General features: G+C 48.3%; 1 protein-coding gene across 1 annotated transcript in view; it reads left to right on the forward strand.

Moving 5' to 3' along the window:
• The window catches only part of palmdb (palmdelphin b), a 41,970-nt gene that overhangs the window by 3,109 nt on the left and 26,670 nt on the right, over positions 1-12,191 (forward strand). The window contains exon 2 of the mRNA XM_041861889.2: positions 11,120-11,171. Within this exon, the coding sequence (XP_041717823.2) occupies positions 11,127-11,171 (45 nt within the window). The 5' untranslated portion in view covers positions 11,120-11,126. The remainder of the gene's footprint in view (positions 1-11,119; positions 11,172-12,191) is intronic.

A 12,191-nucleotide genomic window follows, 5' to 3' on the forward strand; every position in this document is an offset into this window, starting at 1 on the left:
ACACAGTGACATGCTGGTAACCGTACAGCTGTGAGAGAGGTCTCTATTTTGAGCCTGGCTGGATCAGGGTAGAGAGGAGCACGCTATAGTGCCAACAGGTGGGGCGAAGCTAACCGCCTTGACCTTCTGTAGCCTCCCTCTCTGTCCATGCTAGGTGTCTTGTCTTAGCTCCTGTAGGCTGCACCGTCAAGTTATGAGGACAATAACTTGTGTGTGTGTGTGTCTCCCCAATTGGTAACGCACGTGTGTGTGTGTGTAGGTGGGTTGGATGAGTGTGTAGGTGGGAGATGGAGGGATGCAATATAGGCCAGTGTGTGTATTTGCCGAAGGATGTCCATATCCAGATTGTGTGTGTGTGGTGGAGATATGTCTCTATTTCAGCATACTGTATGTAGAGTACAGTGTATGTGAGGTTACAGCTGTGACTAACACTGCACTCCTCTTCAGTCCCATATCCCCACCCACTCCTGCTTTTTCTCAATTTCCCAGTGTGTCTAATTCGCTGGTTATATAAATAAGATACATAGACATTGTGTACGGCAGGCTTGTACATAAAGATCCTATAATTCAATAGAATTATTCAACATAATTGTGATTCTAGTTAATTCTATAGGCTTGTATTTCAACTGCTCCCATTACAGGCCTGAGTAGCATTGTCACATACAGATATAGCTTTCTATAGAGCACATCTCCGACAGGTCACATGGTCAGGAAGAACTCCATGGCCTAATACCTATATGTGTCAACGCCTAATACCCACTTACACTCTGGGATATGTTTAGTCTGGACTGGTTTTCAGGACATCAATCTGAAAGCTACAGTTGAAGTCGGAAGTTTTTATTTCTTTCATCACATTCCCAGTGGGTCAGAAGTTTACATACACTCAATTAGTATTTGGTAGCATTGCCTTTAAATTGTTTTACTTGGGTCAAACATTTACATTTACATTTTAGTCATTTAGCAGACGCTCTTATCCAGAGCGACTTACAGTTAGTGAATACATATCTTTTTTTTATTTTTTATACTGGCCCCCAGTGGGAATCGAACCCACAACCCTGGCGTTGCAAACGCCATGCTCTATCAACTGAGCTACATCCCTGCCGGCCATTCCCTCCCCTACCCTGGACGACGCTGGGCCAATTGTGCGCCGCCCATGAGTCTCCCGGTCGCGGCCGGCTACGACAGAGCCTGGATTCGAACCAGGATCTCTAGTGGCACAGTTAGCACTGCGATGCAGTGCTTAGACCACTGCGCCACTCAGGTAGCCTTCCACAAGCTTCCCACAATAAGTTGGGTGAATTTTGGCCCATTCCTCCTGACAGAGCTGGTGTAACTGAGTCAGGTTTGTAGGCCACCTTGCTCGCAAACGCTTTTTCAGTTCTGCCCACAAAATGCTTGGGGTCATTGTCCATTTGGAAGACCCATTTGCAATCAAGCTTTAACTTCCTGGCTGATGTCTTGAGATGTTGCTTCAATATATCCACATAATTTTCCTTCCTCATGATGCCATCTATTTTGTGAAGTGCACCAGTCCCTCCTGCAGCAAAGCACCCCCACAGCATGATGCTGCCACCCCCGTGCTTCACGGTTGGGATGGTGTTCTTCGGCTTGCAAGCAACCCCCTTTTTCCTCCAAACATAACAATGGTAATTTTGGCCAAACAGTTCTATTTTTGTTACTTCAGACAAGAGGACATTTCTCCAAAAAGTATGATCTTTGTCCCCATGTGCAGTTGCAAACCGTAGTCTAGCTTTTTAATGGTGGTTTTGGAGCAGTGGCTTCTTCCTTGCTGAGCGGCTTTTCAGGTTATGTCGATATAGGACTCATTTTACTGTGGATATTGTCACGGTTTCGGCCGAGGCTGCTCCTCCTCCTTGTTCGGGCAGGCTTCGGCGGTCGTCGTCCCCGGAGTACTAGCTGCCACCGTTCGATGTTTCATGTTTGTTTGGTTTTGTCTGTTTGTACACCTGTCCCTTGTTAGTGTTTGATTTTGTTTCCTATTTAGTTATCGTGTGTTGGGTCAGGTGTTATGTGTGATTGTTTTTTGTCAAGCTGTTGCTCTCTGTATTTACTCTCGTGTTTTGTTGTTTTTCGAGAGTCCGCACTGTGTGCGCTATCGTCGTTTTACGCACTGTGTTTATTTGTGCGTAATTTGTATTTTGCCTCCCGGTTGGGTTGGCTGTTCGCCTGTTTGGTGCTGCTTTCGTTTACTAAAGTCTGTTCACGAAAGCCCGTGTTTCCTGCGCTTGATTTCCACACCGCATCTACACTCAGCTACTGACAGAATCACACATCCACCCATGGAATCAGCAGGAGCAACCGCGCCAACGGACATCATGGAGGACCGTCTTCGTGGGCAGGAGGACAGGATCAACCAGATCGGTCACGCCCTGGATCGGGTGATGAACACTCTCCACCGATGGGAAAGCAGCGGGGTACCCACGCCCCCACCTACCGGACCGCCCCCACCTACCGGACCAGCCCCATCGGTCAGTCCTCCTGTCCCCCTTCCGGAACCCAGCGGGATTCGGCTCTCGCTCCCGAGGGCGTACAACGGCTCCGCTGCCGGGTGTCAAGGGTTCCTGCTGCAAGTGGAGCTCTACCTCGCCACCGTACACCCGGCGCCCTCGGGACACGAGAGCGTCTCCGCCCTCATCTCCTGTCTCACCGGCAAGGCGTTGGAGTGGGCCAACGCCGAATGGAGGAGAATAGACGCCGCTACTATTACCTATGCGGAGTTCTCCCGCCGCTTCCGTGCCGTGTTTGACCATCCACCAGAAGGGAAGGCGGCGGGGGAGCGTCTGTTCTACCTCCGACAGGGGATGAGGAGCGCACAGGATTTTGCTTTGGAGTTCCGGACTCTAGCGGCAGATGCAGGGTGGAATGAGCGGGCCCTCCGCTGCAGCCTCCGGGAGGACGTCCAGAGAGAGTTGGCGTGCAGGGATACCACGTTGTCGTTTGACCAACTGGTCGACATGGCCATTCGGCTGGACACCCTGCTCGCCACCCGTGGACGTCCCGGGTGGGGGTTGCCCATTCCACCTTCCGGCACCTCCGAGCCGAGCCCTATGGAGCTCGGAGGTGCTGGCGCTAGAGAACGGAGGAGTAGGAACCCGAGGGGGCCGTTCCCTGCACCAACTGTGGCCGTGGAGGGCACACCGCGGCTAGGTGTTGGGAAGGTCCCCGGTGGAGGTGAAGGCAGGCCACGCATTGGGAGTCCTCCCAGGTGAGTAGGCGCCCTACTTACCCAGAGCTTTCTGTCGTTCACATAACCTTGCCTGTTTGTTTCCCACAGGTTGCACCTCGTTCCCAGCATAAGGCGCTAGTAGATTCAGGCGCAGCTGGGAATTTTGTAGATCGCCAGTTCTGTGTAGAGTTAGGGATTCCTCTCCTTCCCGTTGATAAGCCTTTCCCTGTACATGCCCTAGATAGCCGTCCGTTAGGATCTGGGTTAATTAGGGAGGTCACAGCGCCCCTTAGGATGAAGACGCAGGGGGGTCATGAGGAGACGATTCAGCTCTATCTGATTGACTCTCCTGCGTATCCGGTGGTGCTGGGACTTCCTGGTTGATTACCCATGATCCTACTATTTCGTGGCGAGAGAAAGCTCTTAAAGGGTGGTCTGTTCAGTGTGAGGGGCTATGTCTGGGTGTTTCCATAGGGCGACCTCGGTGGAGAGTCCAAATCAAATGCCCGCACTGCATATTCCCCCAGTATGAGGATTTGACACTGGTGTTTAGTAAGACAAGGGCGGCGCAGCTGCCGCCTCATAGACAGGGGGATTGTGCGATAGATCTCCAGTTAGGAGCAGCACTCCCGCGAGCCATGTGTATCCCTTGTCTCAAGAGGAGAGGAAGGCGATGGAAACTTACATCGCCGAGTCTCTGAGACAGGGATACATACGGGCCTCCACTTCACCCGCTTCCTCAAGCTTATTTTTTGTGAAGAAAAAAGATGGAGGTTTGCGCCCGTGTATTGATTACCGCGGTCTCAATCAGATTACGGTGAAGTACAGTTATCCACTTCCTCTGATTGCGACTATGACGCAGTCATCACACGGTGCTCAGTTCTTCACAAAATTGGATCTCAGGAGCGCATATAACTTGGTGCGCATTAGAGAGGGCGATGAATGGAAGACAGCATTTAGCACGACCTCCGGTCATTACGAGTATCTCGTCATGCCATATGGGTTAATGAATGCTCCCTCAGTCTTCCAATCCTTTGTAGATGAGATTTTCCGGGACATGCAGGGGCAGGGAGTAGTCGTGTACATAGACGATATTCTGGTGTACAGTTCTACCCGAGCTGAGCATGTAGCCCTGGTGCGCCGAGTGTTGAGGAGACTGTTGGAGCATGACCAATATGTCAAGGCAGAGAAATGTCTGTTCTTTCAGAAGTCGGTCTCCTTTTTGGGTTATCAGTTGTCTGCGTCAGGGGTGAAGATGGAGGTTGACCGGGTGTCAGCTGTGCGTAATTGGCAAACCCCAACCACTGTGAAAGAGGTGCAACAGTTCTTGGGTTTTGCGAATTATTACCGGAGGTTTATCCGGGGTTTTGGACAGGTGGCAGCTCCCATAACGTCTCTGTTGAAGGGGGGTCCGGTGCGCTTGCGGTGGTCAGCTGAGGCGGACAGGGCTTTTGGGAGACTGAAGGACCTGTTTACCTCGGCGCCGGTGTTGGCGCATCCGGATCCCGCTTTACCATTCCAGGTAGAGGTAGACGCGTCCGAGGCCGGTATTGGGGCCGTCCTCTCACGGTCTGGCACACCACCTAAGCTCCGCCCCTGTGCCTTTTATTCTAAGAAGCTCAGTCCGGCGGAGCGGAATTATGACGTAGGGGACAGGGAGCTGTTAGCCGTGGTTCAGGCCCTAAAGGTGTGGAGGCATTGGCTTGAGGGGGCTCAACACCCTTTCCTCATTTTGACGGACCACCGTAACCTGGAGTACATCCGGGCAGCTAGGAGACTGAATCCTCGCCAGGCCCGCTGGACTATGTTTCTAGCCCGGTTTGTGTTTAAAATCACTTACATCCCTGGGTCCCAGAACGGGAAGGCAGATGCCCTGTCTCGGCGGTATGACACGGAGGAGAGGTCCGTTGAGCCCACTCCCATACTACCAAAGTCTTGTCTGGTGGCACCGGTGGTATGGGAGGTCGATGCAGAGATCGAGCGGGCGTTACGCACCGACCCAAGTCCTCCACAGTGTCCAGTGGGTCGGACGTAACGTTCCGCTCGAGGTACGCGATCGCCTCATTTATTGGGCTCATACGTCCCCCTCCTCTGGACATCCAGGTATCGGCCGGACAGTTCACTGCCTTAGCACTAAGTACTGGTGGCCAACGTTAGCCAGGGATGTGAGGGTTTATGTCTCCTCCTGTTCGGTGTGTGCACAGTGTAAGGCGCCCAGACATTTGCCCAGGGGTAGCTACAACCCCTGCCCGTTCCATAACGACCCTGGTCCCACCTCTCGGTGGACTTTGTTACAGACCTTCCCCCCTCACAGGGGAATACTACCATCCTGGTCGTTGTGGATCGGTTCTCGAAGGCCTGTCGTCTCCTTCCCCATGCCGGGTCTCCCTACTGCCCTACAGACCGCTGAGGCTCTGTTTACCCATGTCTTCCGGCATTACGGGGTACCCGAGGATATAGTGTCTGATCGAGGCCCCCAGTTCACCTCCAGAGTGTGGAGAGCCTTTATGGAACGGTTGGGGGTTTCGGTGAGCCTTACCTCGGGTTACCCCCGGAGAGTAATGGGCAGGTTGAACGTGTCAACCAAGATGTGGGTAGGTTTCTGAGGTCTTATTGCCAGGGCCGGCCGGAGGAGTGGGCGAGATACGTTCCGTGGGCCGAGATGGCGCAGAACTCTCTCCGCCACTCCTCCACCCAACTAACCCCTTTCCAGTGTGTGTTAGGGTACCAGCCGGTTCTGGCACCTTGGCACGAGAGCCAGATCGAGGCCCCTGCGGTGGATGAGTGGGTGCGGCGCTCGGAGGAGACATGGAACGCTGCCCACGTCCATCTGCAGCGGGCCATCCGTCGGCATAAGACGAGCGCCGATCTCCACCGCAGTGAGGGGCCTGTATACGCACCTGGAGATCGAGTCTGGCTCTCGACCAGAAACCTGCCCCCTCCGCCTGCCCTGCCGGAAGCTGGGTCGGCGGTTTGTGGGGCCATTCAAAGTCCTGAGGAGGTTGAACGAGGTGTGTTACAGGTTAGAACTGCCTATTGATTACAGGAATATTAACCCCTCGTTCCATGTGTCTCTCCTCAGGCCGGTGGTAGCTGGTCCACTCCAGGACTATGAGATAGAGGAGATTCCTCCGCCCCCGTTGGACATCGAGGGGGCTCCGGCGTACACTGTGAGGTCCATCCTTGATTCGAGACGCCGGATGGGGGGTCTCCAATATCTCGTGGAGTGGGAGGGGTACGGCCTGGAGGAGCGGTGCTGGGTGCCGAGGAGGGACATATTAGACCTGTCCCTGCTGACCGAGTTCCATCGGGGTCATCCTACGCGCCCTGCTCCGCGTCGTCCTGGTCGTCCCCCGAGGCCGGGATCGGCGCACGGCTGGAGCCGCGCGTCAAGGGGGGGTACTGTCACGGTTTCGGCCGAGGCTGCTCCTCCTCCTTGTTCGGGCAGGCTTCGGCGGTCGTCGTCCCCGGAGTACTAGCTGCCACCGTTCGATGTTTCATGTTTGTTTGGTTTTGTCTGTTTGTACACCTGTCCCTTGTTAGTGTTTGATTTTGTTTCCTATTTAGTTATCGTGTGTTGGGTCAGGTGTTATGTGTGATTGTTTTTTGTCAAGCTGTTGCTCTCTGTATTTACTCTCGTGTTTTGTTGTTTTTTCGAGAGTCCGCACTGTGTGCGCTATCGTCGTTTTACGCACTGTGTTTATTTGTGCGTAATTTGTATTTTGCCTCCCGGTTGGGTTGGCTGTTCGCCTGTTTGGTGCTGCTTTCGTTTACTAAAGTCTGTTCACGAAAGCCAGTGTTTCCTGCGCTTGATTTCCACACCGCATCTACACTCAGCTACTGACAGATATAGATACTTTTGTACCTGTTTCCTCCAGCATCTTCACAAGGTCCTTTGCTGTTGTTCTGGGATTGATTTGCACTTTTCGCACCAAAGTACGTTCATCTCTAGGAGACATAACGTGTCTCCTTCCTGAGTGGTATGAAGGCTGCGTGGTCCCATGGTGTTTATACTTGCGTACTATTATTTGTACAGATGAATGTGGTACCTTCAGGCGTTTGGAAATTGCTCCCAAGGATGAACCAGACTTGTGGAGTTCTACAAAAAAAATTCTGAGGTCTTGGCTGATTTCTTTTGATTTTCCCATGATGTCAAGCAAAGAGGCACTGAGTTTGAAGGTAGGCCTTGAAATACATCCACAGGTACACCTCCAATTGACTCAAATGATGTCAATTAGCCTATCAGAAGCTTCTAAAGCCATGACATCATTTTCTGAAAATTTGTTTAAAGGCACAGTCAACTTAGTGTATGTAAACTTCTCACCCACTGGAATTGTGATACAGTGAATTATAAGTGAAATAATCTGTCTGTAAACAATTGTTGGAAAAATGACTTGTGTCATGCACAAAATAGATGTCCTGACCGACTTGCCAAAACTATAGTTTGTTAACAAGAAATGTGTGGAGTGGTTGAAAAATGAGTTTTAATGACTCCAATCTAAGTGTATGTAAACTTCCGACTTCAACTGTATTTAGGCTGTTACCGATATGGTAGCCTAATGATAACCTAATTACCAATCTAATATCCTACCCAGGCTAGGGCTGCAGGTTAGCTGAAAGGCCCAGAGGTGATCCTGGTCCGGTCACGTGGTGAGGGAAAACGAGTTGTGATGGCGTCAATCGAACACTGGTCCAGATATGAGTTGTATGCTATAGAACAGGCAAATAGACCTGGGACACCAGGTGGGTGCAGTTAATGATCAGGTAGAACAGCAAACCAGCAGTGCTCCAGACATCCAAGCTCGGATTGAATACCTGCTATAGAGAAGAGACTGTTCCTGATATATGTTGGAGGCTATTAGTCTATAGAGGGGCCGGCGTCAGACTGTCTGTGTCTGACGTTGCTGCAATTATTGTGGAGCATGGCAATAATTAGGTTGAGAATACACACACACTTTCACTTACACACACACACACACAATTGTGTGCGCGCGGACACACACTCACACACTCACACAAACACACGTGTACATACATGTGGGCACACTGGGCAATACGTGCTGCATTGTTCATGTGTGTATGGAATGCATATGAAGTCTGCAGCCCTGTGGTATGTCATGGTGTATTATGTTTCATAGACATAGTGACAAGGCACAGTGAAAGGTGGACACGGTGACATTTGAGTAATCCAGGTGCTAACTGAAATGTGAACTTCGCCGCCACACAAATAAACCTCCCTGGTCATTTGACATCAGACTTGTCACTTTACCTCATATTTTTGGGATATCAATTCATATCTGGAATATGTAGATATAATTCCCTATAATTGTAGATGCTGCACAAACTGCTTCAACATAGTGTGATATACTGTCTAAAATAATTCAACTCCTAGAGAAAATACATTTAAGCAATAGTGAATCGAAAAAAAGTTCAGCTTTTATAGCAATCAGACACTTTTGGAAAGGTGGATAGATAGATAGATAGATAGATAGATAGATAGATAGATAGATAGATAGATAGATAGATAGATAGATAGATAGATAGATAGATAGATAGATAGATAGATAGATAGATAGATAGATAGATAGATAGATAGATAGATAGATAGATAGATAGATAGATAGATAGATAGATAGATAGATAGATAGATAGATAGATAGATAGATAGATAGATAGATAGATAGATAGATAGATAGATAGATAGATAGATAGATAGATAGATAGATAGATAGATAGATAGATAGATAGATAGATGATGATAGATAGATAGATAGATAGATAGATAGATAGATAGATAGATAGATAGATAGATAGATAGATAGATAGATAGATAGATAGATAGATAGATAGATAGATAGATAGATAGATAGATAGATAGATAGATAGATAGATAGATAGATAGATAGATAGATAGATAGATAGATAGATAGATAGATAGATAGATAGATAGATAGATAGATAGATAGATAGATAGATAGATAGATAGATAGATAGATAGATAGATAGATAGATAGATAGATAGATAGATAGATAGATAGATAGATAGATAGATAGATAGATGGATGGATGGATGGATGGATAGATAGATGGATAGATGGATGTAGGGATGGTTTTTAAATGAATGGAGCCCTGCCATAGACATGTGGGAGAGGAAATATGTCCTTCGGCCTGTGAGAATATGTGGCCAGAGACATGGCCATCTAGCCATCTGTCTTCAGATGGAGAGAGAGATTAAGCCAAGGCCTCCACACACCTTATAAATCACACATCATATTATTGAAGATGCAATAGTAGGTATAATACAACAATAACTATACGTACTCTCCTTTTCTTACACAGTAGTAATGGCTGGAAATAAACTAGCTATGTTTGGCTTGTGAGAAAGTCACTCACTGTGTGTGTACTATTCTATTTAAATCTCTTCAAGGAAGCTGAATGATTGCTTTTAACATCCCTTCTCTTTGGCGGATGTCAATGAACGTATTTCTAGTTTCTTTTATTACTCTGTCATTGTTTGTTTGGAACTCAATGTCATTGGAGGCTGCTGCCCTGCCTTTCCATGGGGCATGTTGTCAGGCAGCCATGCTATCTGCTCCTGGCTGCGTCCATAGCTCAGGGATGTTATTTGAATGCCCCCTAACCTTGGAGTCCTGCCCTGGCCTGCTTGAGGAAAGATATATCCTACCTCCTGATGTGTTGATTTGAAGGGGGACAGCATGAGCTGCCTCCGCACTATTAATAATACATCAACATTAAATCACGTGATAAACCCAGAGCTGAGCTGACTCATGATAGACAGCATGCAGGTAGAGCTCACAGCTCACTTTATCTTGAGGGAGATACTTTAGCAATAAGGTCCGAGGGGCTGTAGTACATGACGCAAAGAGGTGTGACTGGAAACAGCTGCTCAATATAACACTTTAGCAGTTTCTCTCTTTAAATACCCTATGGGCCGGTTTCCCAGACACAGATTAAGCCTAGTGCTTAAGACTAAACCCAGAGGTGCCTTATTCCTTTTATAAAACGGTTACCAAATATGACTCCCTGGTCAGGTGACATGGTCAAGAAAAACTCTGGGATCTTTCTAAAGTAGATCATACAATTATGTGACATCTCGGTAAAACATGCTTACTTCACAAGTCATTATCATCAATCTAACTTCAATTCAGATTGAGCCACAGATGTGTCACATGGACAAAAGCTATATCCACCCACCCTTTAGTTTACTACATAACAGTACATCAGCCTTGGGGTCGAGTCAACATCCTCATAGGTCATAGTACAACCTGTCAGTTCCTCTCTCTGTTTGCACGGCGGGTGCCATGGCCTCTTTATCTGTAATTATTTACCGTGGTCACATCACGGTGCATGTAGAAAATCTAGTAACGCTATGTCAGATTCCATACACAGGCCAGAGAGGCAAGTGTGTCTGCCTAACTGTCTGCCCCATCCCTTTTTAAACCAACCCCTCGCCTGGATAACTCTGCCATGTGACGTGTCACAGAGACATGCCTGTTATCCCAGTTGGCCTTGGTTTGGGCTTAGCCCTCGAACCCTTCCTGGTGACACACACACATCCTCCTTCGCAGGCTGCCTCACACATACTCCCTCCCTCCCTTTCTCCCCAGACCCAGGCCCAAGCAGATACACTCCTGTCACATGCTCCCAGGCCAAGTCTGTTCTGCTCTGTCCAGCCTGCTGTCACCATCACATCACTGCCTCCTGTCTCTGTCACAGACCCTGCCAGGCCAAGCATTCTAACTCTCTCTATCTTTCTCTCTGTCTATGCCCCCCCCTCTCTCTCTCTCTCTCTCAACCATAGATACACACAGACACAGGCACACACGTGCTCTCACAAATTCTCTTTCTCTCACTCTCTCACTTTCTCCTACACACTTCCGGGTAACGCTCTCACTCCTCTCTGTGTTTCAGGGTCAGTATGGAGGAGGCCGACCTGTTGAAGGAGCGGCTCCAGGCCATAACGGTAAAGCTACAAAACAATACATCTTTATTGTTCCATTACACAGAGACAACGGATATTTGGTAATTTTTTGCTGTCGCAGTACCCAAATGATTCCCTATTGTCTATTCATGTGAAAGAAAGAGTAGCTTTTCTGAAAGCTACACATTTGAAAAGGTCAGAGGCATTTATGAAGCTATTTGTGTTGTGATGATTCTGCAAATGAGAATGGATGGCAACGGTATCTAGTAGCTGTGAAAGAGACCTAGCTAATCATCAGGATATCTTGTTTTAGAAGTGAAGGTCAAACACTTGGTGTCAGGAAGTGAGAGTAAACTCATCACTACAGTTCAGTATGTAGTCTGAGAGATCTATAGACCTGGGGCGGCAGGTAGCCTGGCTGGTAGGAGCGTTGGGCCAGTAACCGAAAAGTTGCTGGATTGAATCCCCGAGCTGACAAGGTAAAAATATGTCGTTCTGCCCCTGAGCAAGGCAGTTAACCCACTGTTCCCTGGGCTCTGATGACGTGGATGTAGATTAAGGCTGCCCCCCGCACCTATCTGCTTTAGAGGGATTGGGTTAACTGTGGAAGACACATTTCAGTTGAATGCATTCAGATGTACAACTGACTAGGTATCCCCCTTTCCTTTTCTTTCCCAGTCTGAGTTTCCTGTCTGGCTGTCTTCACACTTCACTGATTTCAGTAAACTTGATTCACTCTAGCTGTGCGTCCACAGAGCTAGCTGTCAGTAGACTAGACTTCATCTGGGATATCCATTCTCCCTGGGGCTTAGTAATACAAGGATCAAACCTGGGACTATTAATAGACAACAATATGTCTGATCACCACACTTTACATTACAGATATGTCTATGCAGTTATAACTTTTCTACAAAAATTAAGACAGAGGCATTATATCTCTCTGATAATGCTAAAAACCATTAGAAAATAAGTATTAGATCTTCTGATCTAATGTAGGAAGTACTGTGTGTTTCTACAAACAAAAAAAATGCTAACCCAGCACTGGATAAATATTGGACAGAA

Source organism: Coregonus clupeaformis, chromosome 34 (genome assembly GCF_020615455.1).
Source record: "Coregonus clupeaformis isolate EN_2021a chromosome 34, ASM2061545v1, whole genome shotgun sequence".
Taxonomy (NCBI): domain Eukaryota; kingdom Metazoa; phylum Chordata; class Actinopteri; order Salmoniformes; family Salmonidae; genus Coregonus; species Coregonus clupeaformis.